General features: G+C 45.8%; 1 protein-coding gene across 3 annotated transcripts; it reads right to left on the bottom strand.

Moving 5' to 3' along the window:
- Positions 1 to 204: 204 nt before the first annotated feature.
- LOC131517787 (ral guanine nucleotide dissociation stimulator-like) lies at positions 205 to 5,010 on the bottom strand. 3 transcript variants are annotated; one of them, XR_009264843.1, is made up of 5 exons: positions 4,631 to 5,010; positions 4,108 to 4,292; positions 2,964 to 3,148; positions 2,056 to 2,115; positions 205 to 1,117 (listed from the first exon to the last, which is right to left on the bottom strand). XR_009264843.1 is itself a non-coding variant. In XM_058740371.1 (4 exons), the coding sequence occupies exons 2-4, from the start codon at positions 2,966 to 2,968 to the stop codon at positions 850 to 852; spliced, it is 333 nt and encodes a 110-aa protein (XP_058596354.1). In that variant the 5' UTR covers positions 2,969 to 3,148; positions 4,108 to 4,624; the 3' UTR covers positions 205 to 849. The 3 variants fall into 3 exon arrangements, 1 of the variants encoding a protein (XP_058596354.1); XR_009264842.1 differs by having other exon boundaries at positions 4,108 to 4,234; XM_058740371.1 differs by lacking the exon at positions 4,631 to 5,010 and having other exon boundaries at positions 4,108 to 4,624.
- Positions 5,011 to 23,125: the final 18,115 nt, after the last annotated feature.

The raw sequence follows: 23,125 nt of genomic DNA, 5'->3' as shown, positions 1-23,125 counted from the left end.
AATTTTGGAGCTAAAGCAGCAGAAACCGATATCGGTGGTTGCAGAGACTGGGGTGAGGGAATGAGCCATGGTGATTAGTAGTACATGTGTCTCTGTGATGGAAATGTTCTAGGAGTACATAGTGGTCACGGGTGCAAAATCCTGTGAATGTACGTAATGACAGTTGAATTTGTAATTTGAAAGGATCAGAGTAAATTCTTTTGAAGTTAATTTATGTTTTATTTACAAAACAATACATAAGGACAGTAAATATCTCTATACAAACCACAAAAATTACAAAGAACGCAATGACAGGATCAGGGCATCCTTTGGGGCTGCAGCCAACATGCGCCACTGCTCGGGAGCCGAGGCTGGTTCCTCAGCTGCAGCAGGTGGTTGCTCCAGCCCTTCCGTGACCCCGCCAGCTGGGGCTGGAGGCTGCTCAGGGTCTGGGTCCACCAAAGGGGCAGGTGTCTCTTCCAGCTCCTGACAGTGAATCAGAGCTGGGACTACCACCTGCACTGGTTGTGACTCTGCAGGGAGGGTCACCAATTCTTCTAATTGCTGAGATCCAGGATGAGTGGTGGCTGCAGGCAGCCTGGGCTGCGAAGCTGCAGTGGGCACCACAGAGATAGCGGGGGCTAGCTCCTGAGTGGCGTCTGGATTTTGCTCTGGAGCTGGTGCCATAGCTCCAAGAATACAAAGTGTCATCACCATGATTGCCTTTCCATGGCCTTTCCTAATAAAGGAAACCTCTCCCGCAGACAATGTCATCTGAGTCAAAGAACCCACCAGGAGGAAATCTCCCAGATGGCAGGCTAATGGAACAGTGATCTGAGACTACTCACAACTCCTAGCCCACCTGCAGTCTCAGGAAACGTGCTTTGTGTGGCATACCCTGTCCCATCTACATGCCCACATCTCCCACCCAGAGTCCTCCTCGCCCAGAGATTCTGGGTAATTGGGCTCATGGTTTCTCCGTGATGAGTAGAGAAGGCGGTCACGGCGCTGCAGCTCGGAGCCTGGCATGTGGACCCCTATATATGCCCGCAGTATCTGCAGGCTGATGAAATCTGGGGGCTGGAAAAAGTCCTCAGGGTAGTGGTCCAGGCAGGTGCCCAGAATGGAGATGGCGGCCCTGGGGATACAAAAGTAGCCAGAACAATCAACATGGGGTGTTCCTCCTGCACTAATGTTTCAAGACAGGGCTGTGGGACCTAGCCTCCTCTATGCCTCCTGCTCATGGATGTACAGAGGGTGGTTCTATGCCGTGTCCACCTGTGATTTGGCAGTCCCACCTAAGAGAGTCCTGGTCACTGAAGAGGGACTGTGAAAATTCTATTTGATGGAAACCCCTTAACCAATGATGTGGTCATCTCTGTCCTTCTTGGGGAAGCCAGACATACTCCCTGGTGTGTCCTCTGCCTTCCTCTCACTAGAATTCAACTCCGTGCATGAGTGGAGGGGTGGTGTCAGGATGAGTCAGTGCCTTCACTGCATACACTAGTGCTCCATGAAAATCTGAACACATACGGGACAAAGGCACTCTGTCTCTTACCTGGGCTTGCTTGAAACCTCCTCACATGATGACCTGTGCCTCTATGCTGCCTCATTCACTTAGTGCACATGTGGGTGTCCTCCCACTGACACTGGTTCTCCCATAGTGTGGGTGATATGTGGTCCTTGAGCCCTCACTGTGTCTCCTGAACCCTTGCTAAGCACACACTGTCGAAGTTCCACAAGGTGGTGAGCGTGATGCTCCCCAAAACCTTTATTCTGGGTCCTCTGATGGGGGTGGAGGCAAGCCTGTGAGTGGGAAGGGATGGGGTTGGACTCTCGAAAGGGCTGAATCTGTCGTCTGTTGCCCTCTGCTGTCTCATTGTGCCCACAGCTTATCCTCTAACCCACAGGACAAGACCCCTTTCCTTGCTTCCGGGGAGAAGCCCTCAGAGCTTTGCCCTCTCACAGGACTCTCAGATGTGTGGGATGCTGGGTCCTGAAGCCCCTCCCACGCACAGTCTCAGCACTGCCCTCTTGGAGAATGAAGGCCCTCTAGCATGAGCTCAGCCTACTCACATTTTCTCCTGCTCCCGGGGTCCACCATCTTCCTCAGTCTCAGGAAGGAAGCAGCCATATCTGGAGGAGGCCAGAAGGGCATCATATCAGGTGTCCTGTGGATACTACCTCTTGTCATATCCAGAGTCACTGACTGCTGACTAGAATGGAGCTCTGGAGGGGCACCTGGGTGGCTCAGCTGGTTAAGCCTCCGACTTCGGCTCAGGTCATGATCTCGTGGCCCGTGAGTTCGAGCCCCGCGTCGGGCTCTGTGCTGACCGCTCAGAGCCTGGAGCCTGTTTCAGATTCTGTGTCTCCCTCTCTCTCTGACCCTCCCCAGTTCATGCTCTATCTCTCTCTGTCTCAAAAATAAAAATAAAATGTTAAAAAAAATTAAAAAAAAAAGAAAAAGAATGGAGCTCTGGAGGGGAGGGTGCTGTCTGCTCTGTGCTTTGGATCCCAGTCAGCTCCTACAGAAGTGCCTGCACCTAGTGGGGCTTCCTGTATGTTTGATGAACGATAGGGCCCCAGTCAGCTCCATCACACATATTGGTGTGGGTCTGGGCCTCCTGCTCATCCTGGGCATCCTAGATTAGTTTGACCCAGGACTCAGACACACAGATAGACCCTCACATCTCCTTTTCAAATGGGAAAAGAGCCCAACTCAACACCTGGTGACAGTGAGGGATGAGGCAGATACTTGATCATGGGGAAGAGGACAAAGATCACCCAGCAGACACACAGCCCGTCCAGCAGACCTTTCCACAGGGCCAGGGTCACTTTCCCAGCAGTGCCCCCACTGAGTACCTGTAGTTATTCTGCTCTGATCAGAGGAACAAACTGAGACTCAGGGAGGTTTGGTGACTTTCCTTAGACTCAAAGCTTTAAGGGGCTGAATCACACTAGGCTGTGAAGGGCAGGGTGCTCACCTCATAAACAATAGTTCCAGGACCTGTTGGGTGGTAGCAAAAGCTCTGTACGTGCCCAAGAATGTGAAGAAGCAGGTGGGGTCTCTCCACAGGAAGGCGGGCACCAGGTGCTCCACTCACTGCTTCAGCAGGCCTGCATTGATGGTCCACTCCACACAGTTCTCATTCTCGTTCACGGGTGCGGCCTTTTTACCCCGAGATAGAACAGAGGAGGGACACAAAGTCAGACACAGCACCATGGACATCAGGAGGGTTGGGGTCCAGAATGCAGACCAAACCCCCCAGCCCTCAGTGACTTGTCGAAAGAGTGAGACCTGGTGCACACAGTAGGAAAAAGGATCTTGGCATTCACGTGAGAATTTGAGGTGGGGAATGACTGAATAAGTTAGGATCTGAGGTCAGATTGTTAGATGAGTATGGACAGCACCTCCCTGCATTAACAGCATTGTCTTTGTGATTTCTAACACCACAGTCCATTCTAGGGATCAGAAGACAGGGACATTACCTGGCAGAGGTTGGATCAGGATAATAGGACATGTAGGATGTTCAGCGCAGCACTGTGACATGGCAACAGAAGGGAATCATGTAACAGTCCCGCATTTGTGAAGGGCTGAATGGGTGAGGTAAGTGGTCTCATTTCCAGAATGTTGTCTAGGTAGTAAGGTCCTTGCTCCTGATCTGGAGGGCCCTAGGGACGTGTTGCTTGGCAACCAAAGTGCAGAGCAGTAGACATAATACAGTGAGTCCCATGTCCTTTGGGTAAAAATCTCCCTGCTCATCATGAACATGTGTCAGATGTGGGGAAGTTGTAGAAGGATGGTCAGGCGAACCGGGACACCTGGGAACAGTCGTTGAGGAAACATGTACGACAATGGCAATATATTCTAGACAGAATGGGATGTGAAATGGTTTCACACCCGTTTTCTGATATTCCTACAAATAAGTGGAGAGTGACGTTGCATCTGGCCATGGCAGGGGCTGGGCCACGAGGGCATGTTTGGGGAGCACATGGGGTTCCAGGTTCATCTGGGATCAGGAGTCTATGAGAGATACCAGGGGAGTATCAGTGTGTTTTCTGTGCCCTGGGATTCTTTGCACTGCCTCTGGGCTGTGCGTGTTGGGTTTCCCTGGTACCTTCACTCACCCTGAGCCAGCGGGGCATCCTGCTGATGGCATGGGGCTTCCTCCTGTCCTTCAGGGAAGTAGAGCAGGGGCTCTCATCATTCACCTTCTCCTCCATCTCTGACGTGTGGCTCTGTAAAGACAGTGCCCTGCACGCAGGCAGGAGTCCTCAAAGCCATGTCTGCTTGCTTTCACTTGTCCTCAGACCTGTGTGAATTCATTGCAGATATATACACCACAGTGTGCACACACCTCCCCCAAGGAGGAGAAGCAACGTGGTTTGAGGGCCTTGGATTAAACCGGTTATAGGTTAAAGGCACCTCAGAGATCCCTTTTGCCTCCTTCCCAGCATGACATCTGCATGGCCATGATGGGTCCACCAGGTCGTCCACTGCCATCCAACCTCCTCCAGTCCAGGACAGGAGCACCTCACGTGTCCCCCTTTCCTTGAAACTGAACACGGGGGGATGGGGGTGCCCAAGGATGGCTCAGAGCTGTGACCTGACCTGACCTGACCTGGCCTGCTCTAGGCTGCTCTGTATTACCTTATGTGACCTCCTGGAAAACATCCTGAGGCATCGCCAGCATGGGTGAAGGAAACCTCTCCAACATCCGAATAATCCTGTACACTGGGGTTTCTGGTATCCAGAGCCCTGGTAACTGGGAAAACAAGAGAACATCCCAAACTCTCTGTGTCTGTAGACAAATGAGACTGGTATGGGACCTCACTAGTGCATGGGTGCCGGGTTACAGGAGTTCCAAGTTCTCCTGGGGCCTATTGTGAGCAAAGTGATGTCACTGCCTAGGATCCACCTCCTGAGTCTGCTCCTGGGATAACACCTATGCAAATAGTCCTCTATTTGCTGACTGCTCACCCCTTTCTCCATGAAATGTCACATCGGTCCACAGTTACACCAACGCACCCCTCTCCACAGCCCCCTGGGAAGGTCTGGGGGCAGCCAGGGTCCCAGTTTTGAGACGTATCTGGGTTGAGACACAACTCTTCATTCTTACCTCTTTCTGGCCCCAGATAAGTGATTGTGTCTTTCAGGGATGGTCCCTGTCTCCTCTGCTCAAGGGACATAATTATAGGATGTACTTCCTCAGGATGTCCTCAGGCATACGTGGGATGATACCTGTGAAATTGGAGGAGTGGTGTCACATGTTGGATATTTATCCATCCACATTTACTTTGACTTCTCACCTCCTTTGGTTCTGCTGCTCCTCTGATCCCAAGTGTGCGTACATGTGCGCGTACATGTGTGCATGCAAGTGTGTGTGCGTGTACGTGTGTTTACCAGTGCTCATTTTCTGGAGTCCCAGAAGATAACATCCCCACCTAGGGAAGGATGGCCAAAAATTTCTTAAGCGCTTAGGTTCTCTAATTTCTAAAGCAATCCATACAGAAGGGATTAGAGTTGTGGCCTAGTAGGTCAGAACGCTCTTTTACGTAGACTTTGTCAGTAGTGTGCCACAAGCCATTCCCTCCCTTTCCACTGGGTACAATGGGGACAGGGTGGCACTCAGTGGGCTGCCCTAGCCTTGGGTCCTCCTCAGGGAAGAACATGCTGGAATGTCGTCTGTTATGCTCCTCTTCACCCTCACCCCCACACCACCCCCATGTCTGCACAGAGTTACAGTAACACAACCTTTTCCCGAGCCCCCTCAGAAAACCTGGGTCAAGTCAAAGACCCCATTTTGAGGACATGGAGTTGGGTTCATGCCTGGTTCTGACTTTTTACCAGTCTGTGATTCTGAGCAAGGCACTGACCCTGCCAGGGTCTTCACTTTCTCCTCCCCTCAGTGGCTCCCTGGGATCCCCACATCCTGTAAACACATCCTTGTGTAATTTCCTTCCTGGAGTGTGGTATGGACTTCGTGTTTGATTTCTGTTCCAAAGAAGATGGCACTGTGACCCCAAGCCAACCAAGTTTTGTTGATAAAATATCCATGGCACAGCCACATGCTCACTGTCACTCTCTGTGTTGTCTCTCAGATTCTCACACTGGGGAACCACCCCCGTGTTGAGTAATGACACAGACAGGTACACAGAGCCTAGCCCTGAGAGACAACAACAGACAGGGAAGAACTAAAGCATTCGATGTGGACTGAATCCTGCCACCACCCTGAAGTGAGCTCAGGGGTTGAGTGAAGCAGGTTCTGTCTCAGTGATGACAACAGCCCCAACCTCCTGAGAGGCTCTCAGGAGCCCTCAGCAAAGCACTGCTGAATTCCTGGTCCCCTGGGTCTGTGAGATGTTAAGTTTATGGGGAAGCCACTAAGGGTGAGGGAATATTGTCACACAGCACTAGAGCAGAGTACTGAATATGTCCTCCTGCCCCAGGCCCTGGATCTCCCTTCCCTCCCTCTCTGCTGTCCTCCCCAGCTCTTTCCAGGCTCCCTGCTGTCCTTTCAAATGTCCACTGTGGCAACGCCAACCTCTGCCTCCGAGTGTCTGCACCACTGTGCCTTCTGCCAGGCTACATATATTCAGATGTGTGCAGGGCTGACTCTTTCTTGCAGTGTTGCAGGAAATATTAATGTTTCCTCAGCACAGCCTTGTCAGACCCTCACTTGGTGGAGCTCAGGACCCAGTTGTAGCACCTTGATTTTTTTCTATGGAGTCATTGCTCATGTCATTCACATTTTTGTTTCATGTTCTTTCCATCTTCCTGTCTAGACCTTGAGCTCCTAGAGGGAAGACCTGGCTGCCTTACCATCACTGGCACTATCTGAATGCTCAGATGTTCTTTCCCAGTGGATGAATGAAGAGGTAAGGAGATCCATCCCACCATTTAGCAGCTCAGTCATTATAACCCTAATTTACTTGGGTCATCTTTCAAAACTTATTTTATTTTATATTTTTTTCAGTCTACTGTACTTCTAACTTGGGGTGTGAAATCACACTCCAAGATGAAGAGTCTCATGCCCTACTGACTGAAACAGCCAATTTTAACATTTTTTTTTTATTTATTTTTTTGGGACAGAGAGAGACAGAGCATGAACGGGGGAGGGGCAGAGAGAGAGGGAGACACAGAATTGGAAACAGGCTCCAGGCTCCGAGCCATCAGCCCAGAGCCTGACGCGGGGCTCGAACTCACGGACCGCGAGATCGTGACCTGAAACAGCCAATTTTAATGGAACTAGACTGATTTCTAAGTTATCTTGCAGGTTAACATTTTGTAGGTATATTAGGTTATGCTGAATTACCAGAGAACGCCCCAAATTTCAATAGCATGTCCCCATAGATTTCCTCACATGACAGTACTGGGTACATGTTTAGATTGGAGACTAAACTTCTTCATGTGGTCATTCAGGAACCCAGCGTTCCTCCATTTTGTCCCTTCTCCCTCCTGAGGATATCAGGTACTTCCACAACCAACAGCACAAGAGGTGATAAAGGGGACAGAGAACAAAGAAATGCGCATGGGAGCATGTTATCAGCCAGGTCTAGAGTGCCTAAAATATCCGCCTTTACACTCATTCCTTGTTTTAAAGGCAAGGGTTTTTAAGTAATGATCTGTGAGAAACGATGTCCCACAAAACATAGAAAATGCATCCCTAGATATGCACCACAAAATATGCAAAAGGTAATTCCTGAGCTGAAGGACAATTTTCTCCCTCCGGTACACATTTATGCAGGACATAAGAGTAAAAATCTATGTGTGTGTTTGTGTGTGATTTATACATATTAATGAATATGACGTTTTATGAGTATATATGAATATTTTAAGAAGTGAATGATCACTGACTTTTAAATAGAAGAATTAGTAAAATAATAAGTTAAAAATAATTATTAGTGAGCTTACAGACATAGAGTATTAAGATATATGACAGTATCGGGGAGACCTGGGTGGCTCAGTGGGTTGAGCGTCCGACTTTGGCTCAGATCATGATCCCATGGTTCGTGGGTTCAAGCCCCGCATTGGGCTCTGTGCTGACAGCTCAGAGCCTGGAGCCTGTTTCCGATTCTGTGTCTCCCTCTCTCTCTGCCCCTCCCCCACTCACGCTTTGTCTCCCTCTGTCTCAAAAATAAATAAACATTAAAAAAAATTAAAGAATCTAAATTAAGAAATATGACAGTATGAATTAAATGATTGATGGTTGAGAAATCAATTAAGTGCCTCTTAAGATTGTTTTCAAGTACGAAAACTCTTATAAACCACATGACTGTAAGTATAGTGTAAATATTGAAACTCCAGCCCAGTTAGGCAGTTAAATTGAAAGAATTACATATATCTATGTTCACTTACACTTAAGCACCCCACTCTTTGTTTCTGCTGAGGTCATGATCTCTCGGTAGTGAGAATGCTGAGAAACAGAGGAAGTTCGAAGGAGCCCCCTTGTCTCTTGGTGCGGGTGACATGGAGGGGGCTATTGTGGGACCCCATGTTTTCCTAGGTGTCCCCAGTCCAGGAATATTACAACCCTCCCTAATTCCCCTGCACAAACTGGGCTAGGTAAGGAAGTTCTGGCTGCCGCAACTTCCTGTGAGATTTGGCCCAAGATCTCTACAGATTTGACCTAAGATCTCATGAGATTTGCCCCTAGATCTCATGACATCTTTCAACAGGACAGAGCTGGCCATTTGTTTTGAGATTAGAAGAAACACAGACTTCCCTGAAGGTTCCACAGCCCAGGAGAATCAATGAGGGCTTATTGTGTGTTCAGAGGAGCCAGGTCCGTTGCACTTTCCTTTCCCCCACACCTCCTCACCTCCTGTTTCAATCCCCTCTAGCTTCACAGAAATAAAGGGCCACCAGGCCAAGTCTTCCATATTTTAGTGGTGGTTGTTACCCCCACTGCTCTTAGAATGCTGGATGAGTTGGAAAGTATGAGCCAGAGGCCTCATATCCTTTTGGTGGTGGCCTTGAGTTGTTTGTGGGACCCTGGGTGTTGGTAGCAGTCCACAAACCAGGAGCATCCTAACCTGCCTATTTACACTGCACAAAGGTGACTACACGAAGGAGTTCTCCTGCCTGCCCCCTTCTGGCTATATTCGGCCTGACATCTCGTGAGATTTGGCCTGGAGATCTCGTAAGATTTGTCAACAGAGCAGAGGTGGCTGCATGTTTTTGAGTCAGGACAGACACAGACTGCACTAAGTGTCCATGGTCTAGGAAAGCGCTCAGGGATACTTCTTCTGTGTTCACAGGAGTCAATTTCTGTGCACTGTGCTTCACCCCACTCCTCCTTCTCTCCTGTGTCTTGCGCCTCTAGTTTACTGGGAATAACGGGCTAGTCTGGTCCAGCAGCCCCTGTTTCTGTGGCCAGGTGTTTCACCCACCACATCTAGGATGCTGAGACAGACAGGAAATATGAACACAACCCCTCGTGTCTTGGTGCTGGTGACATGACAGGGTCTATTGTGGGACCACAGGTTTTCCAAGGTGTCCCCAACCCAGGTATATCACAACTCTACTATTTTATCCTGCACGAAAGAGGTTATGCTACTTAGTTCCTGCTCCTGCCAAGTTCCCAGGAGGTTGGAAAAGATCTTGCCAAATTTGGCCATAGATCTCATGAGATCTACCCCTAGATCACGGGAGACTTGTCAACAGGGACAAGGTGGCTGTGTTCTCTGGTGGCAGGAGAGACACAGAATACCCTGAAGTTCCTGCATCCTGGGAGATGCAATGGCAGGCTGCCTGTGTGTTCAGAAGAGGTGGCTCCTATCCACTTTCTTTCTCCCTGTACCTTCTGACCTCCTCTTTGTATCACCTCTAGTTCAGCATGAGCAATATGAAGTCCAGCTGTTACAGCAAATACTCTGCCCAGAAAGAGACAAGCCACAGAACTCGGGGAATCAGAAAATACTGTTTATTGTGCACCCATGATGCCCCAGCGGAGTCACCTCCAAAGGCTGAGCCCCATACCTTGGCATTCGCCTCCTTATCTGGCTCTGATGCTAGGCAGTTGAGAGACAGTGGAAAAATAGAGGGGTCCTTGTCAGTGGTGCTACATGGATTGTTGGTGGAGGCAGGAGGCAAACAAGATTATAGAAGCCAAAAGAATGCATGCCAAAGAATGCAAGCCAAAAGAATGCATGAGGATCATGCAGCCTCAGACACCTGGATGGCCCCTTTTATCTTGTTGTTGTTGTTGTTGTTTGTTTGTTTTTTTCCTAGCTTTTCTTCTCACAGCCATTTTTTCCTAGGTCAGTGGTCCTTGTTACCCCCACTGCTCCTAGAATGCTGGGAGGGATGGGGACTACTAGTGAGACACTTTATGACATTTTGATGCTGGAGTTTGAAGACACTTGTGGGACCCCAGTTGCTCCTAGGTGTCCCCAATCCATGAATGTCCCTGCCATGCACAAAGCAGACGTGGCTATGGAGTTCCCACTCCTGTTGAGTTCCTGTGAGATTTGGCCTGAGATCTCCTGAGAGTCACAGTGAGATCTTGCAAGATTTGGCGTTATATCACACGAGAATAGCCCTTAGATCACGGGATACTTGTGAACAGGGAACTGTGGCTTCGTTTCATGGACTCAGGATAGACACAGACTGTGCTCAAATGTCCAATGTCTGGGACAGCTCTCAGGTAGCCTCTTTGTGTGATCACAGAAGCCACTTTCTGTGCACGTTGTTTCTCCCTTCCCCTCCTGCCCTCAGGTTTCTCTGTCTTGTAGTTCAGTGTGACAAATGAGCCTCCGGTCCATTTGTTCTTACTTTATTGGTCCGTGTTTAGCTCTAGTGTACTTAAAGGCTGGGAGCGGCAGAAAGTATGAGCGAGGCCCTTCGTGTGAATTGCTTATGGTGTCTGTTGGCTTTTGTACAACCCTGGATGTCACAGCAGTCCCCATCCAAAAATGCCCCAGCCCTGGCGGTGTGCCTTGCAGGTACCAGGCAAGACCAGGGAATTCCTCCTGCTGCCAATTTCCTGTAAGATGTGACTCAAGATCTGGTGAGCTTTGGACACACGTGTTCTGAGATATGACCTTAGATCTCAGGAGATTTCCCCCTTTATCAAGCGTTATTAGTCAACAGGGAAGAGCGGCTGTGAATTCAGGGGCAGGATGACACAGACTGCACTGAAATGCCCAAAGCCTGGGAAAGTTCTCAGGGACTCGGTTCATTTTCAATCATCTATATCCGTCAATGACCACCCTAGGAGCCTCCTATTCCTGTTGTAACAGATTACCACAAACTTAGTTTCTTCAAACTACACCAACTCATTCTTATGGTCTGAACATGAAAAGTCCACAATGAGCCTCACTGCACTAAATTCAACATGGCAGCAGGGCTGTGTTTCTTTCTGGAGGCTCCATGGAAGAATCTGTTTGTTGTCCCTTTCAGCTTCTAGAAGATGCCCACATTGTCAGCTCAGAGCCCGTTCCATCTCCAAAGCCGGCCGTGGCTGATCGGTTACTCTCAAAACATGTTATCTTGACACTGACTCTTCCTCTTTCACTTGCATGGACCCTTGTGATTACATTGGCCCCTCCAGGCTAATCTCCTCAGATCAAGTTCCTTAATCTAATCACATTTACAACATCTCTATTGCCGTGTATAGTAGCATATTCCCAAATTCATGGGGTGAGCATTTGGACATTTGTGGGAAGCTCTACTCTACCATAGCTACCCCCATCAGTGAACACATTTCTAAAGCATGTCAATCAATGCAATCTCCTCATTCCTGTAAATCAGCACATTACCACACTTCAGTCTACTGCTTTTGAGTGCCAACATGTCAGCAGCTGACACCAACTCATTTATGTCCTCGACATTCACCATTTCCAGAACTCCACACTTCCCAAAAATTCTACCTAAGATCAGCAGTGTGGCCGGTTCAGAGACCGTGAGTGACTGACAGGGCTTGCCCTTCCTGAAGGAAGCAATACATTCAGCTCTGTGCTTGTTGCTGCAGAAATTATGAGGAGAGCTTGTCATTTTTTAAAATATTTCTGTATTATGTGTATACACTTACCAGAACATAACTGAATGAAAGGGAAAAGAGAAAGAAAGACTGTGCACGTGCCAGTGTTGAGGCATTTGAATTGGGGAGAGAGAAAGAGAAAATCTGTGGTGAGAGGAATCTGAGGATCCAGTGCTTTGAAGGTTCTCAGGGATCAGAGCTGTGTGCTGCAAGCAGTTTTGATGGGGGCACAGGGCTGGAGGAGTGTGTATGGACTGACTGTGTCCTGTTAAAAATTCATACGTTGAACTCTAGTGCCCAGTGTGACTGTATTTGCAGAAAAGGCCTTTACAGAAGATATAAGGTTAAATGAAGTTAGGGGCATGGGGCCCTTGATCTAATAGGTTTCATGTCCCTGAAACAGTGAGCTTGAGCTCCCCACCTCCCACCCAAGCACAAGCACCCAGAAAAGGACATATGAGACCACAGGGTGAAGAGGGCCCTCTGTGAGGACAGGAATAGAGCTCTCACTCAAACATGAATTGCTGAGAACTTCCAGTCTTGATCTTAGATTTCCAGCCTCCAGAACTGAAAGAAAACACCCGTCTCTTAAATCCATGCAGTATGTGGTATTCTGTGAAGGCAGCCCAAGCTGACTAATGTGGGTGTCACTCAGTCATCAACCTCAGCATCTTATCCTATCTGGGCATTTCCAGAATCTAACTCAGTTTTGTCTATATTCCAGAACTGGCACTCATAATCCACTTCCCCCTTGTGAAGAATGATCTTTGAATTTACTTTTTTTAAGTTAGCTCTATGCCCATTGTGGGGCTTGAACTCACTGACCCCAAGATCAAGAGTCACATGCTCTACCAATGGAGCCAGCCAGGTGTGATTGACGTGTGACTTGTCACGTGGTTGATGATTTCATAGCACAATTTATTACATGTAGGAATGACCTAGACCAAAGATCTTTTTGGATTTTCTTTTGAACAAGTTTGACCTCAATATCAACCTAGAATGACTGGGGAAATCTAGATCAGATTCTGCAGGGTGACTCCTTGACCCCACATGGCATGCTCTTCCTTTTCTCTTGGGAGATTTCTGTGCTTCTGACTCTCCAGAACCATAAGACATGTATTTGACTGCTGTTGAGAGAACTGGGATTAGTCCTGGGGAGACACAGATGAAAAGGAAAGAATCTCCAGAATCAGGGCATGTTGGGTGTATGGAATTATAGAGGGTGTTCCTGTGGGAGGAAAAGAAGCTGGGGATGAGAGCCCCTCTCCCACTCCACTTTTTTGAGGGCCAAAACCTTCCTTTTGTGGGAGCAGCAGATGAGACACTTCCAGCAATAGTAAATAATAATAATAATAATAATAATAATTTATAGAAGGAAAGATTCAGTGCAGCCTCTAGGTTTGAAGGCCTGGAGGCTCTTACATAGATGCCAAGCCAGCACAGCAGAAGAGGACCTCAAAGTCCGTGAAGGGTGAGTTCGCCAAGCAGATAAGGAGCTCTTTGCAGATAGCCAGAGTGTGCTTAGTGGAGGTAATCTCGCAAACGAAAACTCAAGTGGGAAGAACATGCACAGGCCAATGGCACCGCGGCCTGAGGGAGAAGACAGTCTGTTCCAGCGCAGGTGTATCTGCTCACGGCCACCAGCTCCATTTGGACAGGCACAGGTACTCTGCTAATCTAGGTTTGCTTGGCTCCGCCTTGAAGTCTTCTTTTACACAGGCCAGCACAGGAAAGGCTGTGTCAGCCTGAGGGGAAGATGAGGGAAAACTTTCCACCAGCAAGAGAAGCACTAATCTTTCTCCCTGTTTGATCAGATCCTGGAGAGTGCAACATTCATGGCCATCTGCCCCCCGACGCTTCCCCCTCAGGCCTGGGCACGACAGGCCTTAGGCCAATGTTGGGGGAAGGGTGACCAAAAGTCAGGAAGTCCTGGGCATTCATGATGACATCTGCCTGAAAAATTTCCACGCACTGAACATCTGGGTGCCTGCTTCTACACTGTGGTTTCTGAGAGCGGGACCACGGCGCCCCTCGTGGCCTCATGGGGGAGGCGCACAAGGATCCCAGGATTGAGGCAAGGGCAGGTCAAAAGGATACCATCCCACCTTCCCATTTAGACCTAGCTGAGAGTTCACAGCAGGAGGTGAGCGGGGTTCCAGGCACACCTCATCCTTCCCTTCAGTTCCTCCACAACTGCACCTTGGATGAGATTTCTGCAATTCAAATCAGCCCTTGGAGGGAACAAAGCCATGTCTTGAAAACAAAGCAAAACAACTATTCCAAAGACACTAGAAGAATCTGGGCATTTTTATGGTCATCAGCAGAGCACTTCTAGGGTTCTGATTTGCCTGTTTCCAGAATTAGTTGCTCTAGTAATGAACCCTCTACTTTCATTGCCCTCTTTTAGCTTCTCTCGGTCATTTTTCTTCCTACCATTCTTTTTTTGAGCATCTATTGGGTCATTATTATGGCTGAACTGCCAGATTCTTTGTCCATTTAATAGGCTTCGTGAGGTACTGCATCTTTGTGAGATCTGCGAGATCATTTTGGTGTCCATTTGTGTGGTATTTGTGTTGTACTTTCCTATGATTCTGTCACCAGAGATTGATTCTAGAGCTGCTTTAGTTAAGTGGGCTGGGTTGTTGGTGCACTACTAAGAAAGAATGAGTTCAGCGGTAAGTATATTTTGTCATGAAGCCCTTGGCTTGCCTACTATGTCTTCCCCATTGTGTCTTATTTGAACATTCAGGACACTCTGTTCTATAGGTGTGATCTGACTGGCTCTATCACAACCCTCCTGTGGACCTTGTCATATGCAGCTAAGATAAGCCAAGAGATTCTCATTGAGTTTTCAGTGACATTAAAATCTTTTGACAAGGGCTCATGGTAACCCACAAATACTCACAACAGTTGTGGAGATGCATACTATAATTTATATTTTTTGAAAACTGTAAATGGGGCACCTGGGTGGTTCATCCAGTTGAGCGTTTGACCTTGGCTCAGGTCATGATCTCGTGGTTTGTGTGTTGGATCACTGAGTTGGGTTCTGTGCTGGGCCTGGAGCATGCTTCAGATTCTGTGTCTCCCTCTCTCTCTGCCCCTCCCCTGTTCATGCTCAGTCCGTCTGTCTGTGTCTCTCTCTCAAAAATAAAAAGTTAAAAAAAACCTTGAAATTGAGGTCAGTGTGTTTATTGTAATTCTATATTTCACATTAACATTCTTCATCTCATCTTGTTAAACTTGTCAACATCTGTTCGGGTGGTGTCTAAGTCCATTTGGGTTGCTCTAACAAAATAGACCACAGAAATTTATTTCTTATGGCTCTGGAGGCTGGAAAGTCTAAGATCAAGGCCCCAGCATCGTTGAGTCCTATGAGGGCCATCTTCCTGATTCATAGCCAAACACCTTCTGGCTGTGTCCTCACTTGGTAGAAGGAGCAAGGGGTCTCTGTGGCATCTCTTTGATAAGAGCACTAATCCCATTCATGAGGGGCTCGTGACCTAATCACCTTCCAGAGGCCCCACCTGCTAATACCATCACATCAGGCATTAGGATTCCAACATATGGATTTCGAGGGGACATGAACGTATGGATGTTAGCAGATGATGACATGACCATGTGCTGTAGAATCTCCACTTTGTGTGCCTTGGCTGGGAGTCTTTGAGGAAATTACTTAAGCTCTCATTGACTCAGTTTAATCACTTGTAAAAGGAGAAGTGGCTTAGTGTTTTGGGAGGCCATGGGAAAGTCCCCCACTTCAAACTTAACTCTTTGTGTTGGCTGGATGAACAGATTGTGAACTTGTCTCTAGGTAGGCCCTCTGGCATGTTTATTGCTTAACAGATGCTCAGTGCCTCTTAGGGGATGATGACTTGGCAGTCTTTAGTCACCGACTAACCTGGATGCTGCGAGTCCTTGAAAGTACCACATGATCTCTGCTTGTTTCCCTCCTCTCTAACTTTGCCATTTGAACTCCCACCATACTTGAAGAGGCTTAGGTGATTGATATCTGGGAAGAGGATGCTGACTGTTCCCTCAGGTATGAGTTAAGTGCCAGACCTGGGCAAACCACTTTGAGGACCTCCTAGCTCTAGTATTTTAATTGCCTCTTTGTGGTCTGTGAACCTCTTAGACCTTAACCTAGAGGACCTTGGTGCAGAAAAGCTTAGCAGATGGAGGGGGGAATGGAAACAGGAGCTGGATATAGAGGTTAGCTTCAGGGGAGAGAATGTGGTTTGAGTTGGGAAATGAGGAGGTGGGTAGGAGGGAGGTGCAGATATATTTTAGGTTTAGTGGAAATAGGTTGGGGCAACTGTGGTGAGGTATCTTTTGTTTTCTTTGTTTTGTTTTGGTTTTTATTAAAGTAAGCCATGGGAGTGAGTTGGAAAGGGTCTGAACTTGAAACAATGGCAACGGCTGAAGTGAGCTGTTGTGGGAAAGGCCACTTGGAAGCTGTATACCTGTGCATCGCAGAGCATCCATGGTTGAGATTTAGAACGAGCATTTCTTTCTTTTAACTTTTTTAAGATTATTCATTTATTTTGAGAGAGAGAAAGAGAGACATCTTGTGGGGGTGGGGCAGAGACGGGCATAGGATCCAGAGCAGGCTCTGTGATGACTGCACAGAGAAAAAAATCTGATCCCTGATCTCAGCTCAGCTCTTGATATCGTGGTGAGTTCAAGCTCCATATTGCGTTTCATGCTGGGTGTGGAACCTACTTAAAAACAAAATGAAAGAAAACAGACTTCAATGAGGTATCACGACACACGTGTCAGAATGGCTCAAATTAACAGCACAGGTAACAACAGATGTTGGTGAGGATGCAGAGAAAGGGGAACACATTTACACTATTTGTGGGAATGCAAACTGGTGCAGCTGCTCTGGAACACAGTATGGAGGTTCCTCAAAAAGTTAAAAATAGGATTACCCAATGATCTAGCAATTGCACTACTAGGTATTTACCCAAAAGATGCAAACATATGGATTTGAAGGGATACATGCACCCCGATGCTTAAAGCAGCATTATCAATAATAGCCAAATTGTGGAAAGAACCCACATGTCCCTCGACTGATGAACAGACTCCTTATAGAGAGCAAAGTGAGGGTTGCTGGAGGGGAGTTGAATGGGGGCATGGGTCAGATGGGTGATGGGCATTAAGGAGGGTACTTGTTTTGATGAGCATTGGGTGTAATATGTAAGTGATGGATCACTGAAGTGTACTCTTGCAACTAAGATTACACTATATGTTAACCAACTGGAATTTAAATACAAACTTGAAACTAAAAATAACAAATAAATAACAAATTTATACAAACTAAAAATAACAAACAAATAGATAAAATGCTGGTGATGATGAGATAACTAGCAGTTACTAGTTTGCTTATTATGTGTGAAAAACTCGTTTTTAAAACTGACACTTTTAAGTTTTATCTTTATTCTCTTTTCTTTATCTCTCTTTTCTTTATTCCCTTTTTTTTCCAGCTTTACTAAGGTACACTTGCCAAATAAGTTTTATGTGTTTAAGGTGTATGATGTGATATTTTGATATATGTATGCACTGTGAAAAGATTACTACCGTCAAGCTAATTAACGTATCCATCACCTCACATAATTATCCTTTGTGTACGTGTGGTGAGAACACTTCAGATCAACTCTCTCAGCAAATTTCACGTCTACAATACAGTTTCATTAACTGTAGTCACCACGCTGTACAGTAGCCCTCCAGACCTTATTCATCCTGCCCTGAATATTTGTACCCTTTGAATAATATTTCCCCATTTTCCTATTCTCCCAATCTTGATGACCACTGTTCTACTCTCTGCTTTTATGAGTTTGACTTTTTTTTAGATTCCATATATAAATGGAATAATGTCATATTTTTTCATGTGTCTGGCTTATTTCAATTAGTATAATGTCTTCCATGTTCATTCATGTTGTGAAAATGGCTGAATCCTTTTCTTTTTAAAGGAGGGATAATGTTATTTATATTTTTTCCATATAACTTTGTAAATATACATTCATGCATTGACACTTTGGTTGTTTCCTTAGCTATTGTGAGTAATGCTGCAATGAACACGAGGGATCAGACAGCTTTCCAAAACAGTGATTTTATTTCTTTTGGATATATACCCAGAAGCGAGATCGCTGGATCACATAGTAGTTCTCTTTTTAAAGTTTTGAGGAAACTTTATAGCATTTTCAATAATGGGTGTACCAATTTATATTCCCACCAACAGTGTACAGCAGTTCCCTTTTTTTTTTAAGTTTTTGTTTTTGTTTTTGTTTTTTGAGAGAGAGTGAGAGACAGAGTATGAGCTGGGAAGGGTCAGAGAGAGGGAGACACAGAATCCAAAGCAAGCTCCAGGCTCCGAGCTGTCAGCACAGAGCCCAACATAGGGCTTGAACCCACAGACCATGAGATCATGACCTGAGCCGAAGTCAGATGCCTAACCAAATGAGCCACCCAGGTGCCCCGCAGCTCCCTTTACTTCACATACTTGCCAACAGTTGTTATCTCTTGTGTTTTTTGATAATTACCATCCTAACAGGTGTAAGGTGACATCTCATTGTGATTTGCCTTTCCCTGAAGATTAGTGATGTTGAGCCTTTTTTCATTTACCTGTTGGCCATTAGGGTGTCTTCTTTGGAAAAATATCTATTCAGGTACTTTGCCTATTTTTCAGTTGGGTTACTTGCTTCTTTGCTATTGAATTGTATGATTTCCTTGTATATTTTATGTATTAACCTTTTATCAGATAATATGGTTTTCAATTATTTTCTTCCATCCCATAGGTTGCCTTCTCATGTTATTGTTTCCTTTGCTGCACTGAAGTTGTTTTTTGTTTCTTTGTTTTTGTTTTTTTTTAGTTAGACGTAGTCCCACTTGTTTATTTTTGCTTTTGTTGCCTGTGCTCTTCTCTTGGTGTCATATTAAAAAAAATTATTGCCAAGACCAATAAAAGGGAGCTTTCCCCCTATATTTTCTTCTAGGAATTTTTCAGTTTCAGATCTTCCATTTAAGTCTGACCTTGGAATGATTTTTATCTGCTTGAATTTCTTGAGGCTTGTGTTGTGAACTAACATGAATCTATCTTGCAAAATGTTCCATGTGCACTTGAGAAGAATGTCTATTCTGCTGCTGGTGGGAAGTTCTATTTATGCCTGTTAGGTCCATTTGGTCTATAGTGTTGTTCACTTCTGCTGTTTCTTTACGGATACCCTCTCTGCGATCTATACATTATGGAGTGGAGTCGCCTAGTATTATTGTATGCCATATTTTTTCTCCTTCAGATCTGTCAATGTTTGCTTTATACATTTACATGCTTTGATGTTGAGTGCTAGTATATTTATAACTTTTATACATTGAATAGACCCTTGTAGCATTACTTGATGACCTTCTTTCTCTTTTGAGATAGTATAGAATAGAAAGTATAGTATAGAAAGTATAGTATAGTATAGTGTAGTATAATATAGTATAGTAGAGTAGAGTATAGTAGAGTATAGTATAGAAAGAATAGTTTGTCTGATATAAGTGTGCATGGTTACCATTTGCATGGAATATCTTTTTCCATCCCTTTACTTTGAGCCTATGTGTACCTCCAAAGCTTAAGTGAGTCTCTTGCATGCAGCATATAGTTGAGTCTTTTTTGAAAAAATTTATTCAGCCACTCTGTGTTTTTTTTGTTCTTACAATTTAGTCCATTTACATTTAAAGTTGTTATTGATAGATAAGAACTTTCTCTTGCCATCTTGTTCATTGTTTTCTAAATTTTTTGTAGTTCCTTCATTCCTTTCGTCCTTTCTTGCAGTCTTCTTTTGTGATTTTTTGTTTTTTTGGTTATGCTCTGAAAATCATTTCTCTTAGTCTTTTGTTTATCTGGTGTAGAATGTACATGTAGTGGAATTGTGGACAATGTAGTGCATTGTGATTATCTGGAGGCTTACATGAAATACCCTATTGTCTATTTTAAGCCATAAGTTTACCTGCAATTGCTACAAAATCTGTACACTTATATTTCCCACATACACATTTTGTGCTATTGATGTCACTCTTCTTTGTATATTGTTTATCCATTAACACACTATTGTAAGTATAGGTGTTTTCATCATTTTTGTGTTTAACTTTTTATGCTATAGTTAAAACTTATGCATTATGATTTGGAGTATTCTGAATTTGACATATATTTACTTTTACCATAAGTTTTATGTTTGGCATGTTTTTGTGTTACTAGTTAGTATTCACTCGTTACAACTTGAGAAGCTCCTTTTAGTATTTCTTGCAGACAGGTCAGTGGTGGTAGTCTCCTTCAGCTTTTGTTTGTTTGAGAAAGTCTTTATCTCACTTTCATTTCTGGAGGATGGCTTTGCTGGTTAAATGTATTCTTGATTGGCATTTCTTTTCTTTCAGCACTTGGAATATATTTTCCCACTCTTTTCTGGCTTACACAGTTTCTGCTGAGAACCTACTTATAGTCTTATGAGGGGTTCCTTTGTATGTGACAAGACTTTTTTCTCTTTCTGACTTAAAAACTGTCTCTTTGGCTTTGGCTTATGTTAATTTAATTATAATGTTTCTTGATGTAATCTTTGGGTTGATTCTGTTGGGGAAACTTTGAGCTTAAGGAACCTGGATAGCTATATCCCTCCCAAGATCTGGGATATTTTCAACCATTATGTCTTTAAACAAATTCTCTACCACTTCCTTTTTTACTTTTTTCCTTCTCAAGGTCCTATAATGCATATTTTGCATTAGTAGGACTTGATAGAGTCCTCTAAATCCTATAGGCTTTCTTCACTCTAATTCACTCTTTTTTTTATCTGACTGAAATATTTCAAATGACCTGTCCCTGAGTTTACAGATTCTTTCCTCTCCTTGATAGAGTAGTGTTGAAGGTCTCTAATGAATTTTTCTTTTCATTCATTATATTTTGTTTTCCCTCTCTTTAAAATTTCATTCGTTCATTCATTCATTCATTCCAGGATTGTATTTAAACACAAGTTAGTTAACATAAAGTGTAGTATTGGTTTCAGGAGTAGAATTTAGTAATTCATTACTTATATATGTATAACACCCAGTGCTAATCCTGACAAGTGCCCTCCTTTGTGCCCATCACCTATTTAGCATATCTTTCCACCCACCTACTCTCCAGAAGCACTCACTTTGTTCTCTATAGGTAAGAATCTTTCAAGGTTTGCCTCCCTCCCTGTTTTTACCTTATTTTATTTCCCCCTTCCCCTATGTTCTTCTGTTTTGTTTCTTAAACTCCACATATGAGTGAAATCATATGGTATTTGTCTTTCTCTGATTTACTGCCTTTAGCATAATACACTCTGGTTCCATCCACATCATTTCAAATGGCAAGATTTCATTCCTTTTCATGGCTGATTAATATTCTATTATATGTATATATCTTTTTTTTATCTCCAACTAGGAAAGAGTTTGGACCACCCTCTAAAATAGAAAATACAGAAAGAAACACTAGTTATTCATCACCGATTTGCTTTGAGTTCATTGATTGAATGCAAGTTGCCTTCAGAAATGAAGAGCTGAACAGGGAGTTACACAACCCCTCATTCAGACTCCACACCCCATAGTCCCATTAGCTCCCATGTTAAAGGACAACCTTTAGCAAAAGGGGGGTGGGATCTCCCCACCCCATCAGAGGGTGCAACTTTGCAGCCAGGGACAGGGCAGGGGTGTGGAGGGGAGTGGCAGGACGCTTGTGTTCACCTGAGGCTTCCACTTTCAGTCACTTCAACAAGTTCCCTGGCTGGGCTCCAGCAACTCAGGCCCACCACCCTGACTCTCCCTAGAATATTTCTCTGGAATCTGAGGTCCCTGCACTTCATTTTCACAAGCAGGAATGTTTCATCCTGCTCATGGCTGCAACTTCCCTGGCTCTGCCTTGACATTTTCCCACAACCACAGGTCCATGCGTTCGTTTGCTTGTTCGTACCTCAACCCTCCAGCCACCAACCCAGTCAGACCTCCAAGGGCATTCAGGGCGCCCCTGCTCTGTACCTGCGCTTCTTCCCACCACTGGAGCCTAACCCCCAACTCGATCCCGGGCCCTCCTCCTCCAGGGAACCGGGGTACAACCCATAAAGGTCACTCCTGAGTCCTCCAGACTGCAGCCAGATAGGAGCACAAGAAGAACCCCAGAGAACAAGGGAGGGGGCGTGGGGATGGAAGAGGAAGACAGAGAGGGGCAGGGGGAAGGCCACATGGGACCTTGTCACGAGGATCCCTACATTTTCAGCACTGGGCCTGAGGCTGGTCCTGGAGGGAGGCTGTGGTTCTTGGCTGCTGGACGGTTTAGGGTTCTGGCAAATGGTCTTTGTGGGGGGCGTCTGGGGACATCGCACCGCGCTCAGTTCCTTTCAGTGTTGTTGCTACAGGAGAGCAGCTGAGAGGCTCTGTGGGTGGTGCAGCCAGTGCCTTGGCCTCTGCCTTCAGGATTAGCCTGAGCAGCAAGGCTGCCATCCTCTTGGGCTAGAATCTCATGGCTCCCAGCCTTCTGTGCTTGAGCCCCGCTACTACTACAGCTACCAGGTCTCAGGCACAAGGCTGCAGCAACACCCCGATGGGTGTGGAATGGACGAGAGGGCATATGGGGGGAGGGCTTTCAGCCCCTGCTGGCTGAATGTGTTGGGGGCTCATGGCAGCAGATATTTGCTCCGCCCCAGCACTACACAAGGTGTTGGGACACGTGTGTGCTTCTGCTCCCTCCTAGCACACCTGCTTGGGCAGGCCCCCTGAGTGCCCCCTGGGTCCAAGTCCCTGCATATCCAAGGGTCCCTCCCATCTTAATCACAGATTTCCACTTCTTATATGCAACATGCCAGGGTGTGGAAAGGGGATGGGGAAATCCTCACAGCTATTATCCTGCTTCACTCTGCCCAGTGGAGGGAGACAAGGGCAGGGGCACCCTAGATGGTGTGGTCACAGGGCAGAGTGAGACAGGACAGCCTTGACAGTGCACAAGGAAGAGTTGCCTTCTCTGGGGAAAGCAACAAGGGATAAACATTCAGAGAAAAAACAAGACCAACCTCAGGGAAAATGATGAGAATGGAAAATCTAGAAGATTATACTTTTCTGCTTCCGAAGGATTGATTCTCCAGTCCCCTGAATCAGATCTAGTGGATGGGAGACATGGCAAC

Source organism: Neofelis nebulosa, chromosome 1 (assembly GCF_028018385.1).
Source record: "Neofelis nebulosa isolate mNeoNeb1 chromosome 1, mNeoNeb1.pri, whole genome shotgun sequence".
Taxonomy (NCBI): domain Eukaryota; kingdom Metazoa; phylum Chordata; class Mammalia; order Carnivora; family Felidae; genus Neofelis; species Neofelis nebulosa.
Note: the sequence above shows the minus strand (reverse complement) of the source record. Positions and strands in the feature narration are given on the sequence as shown.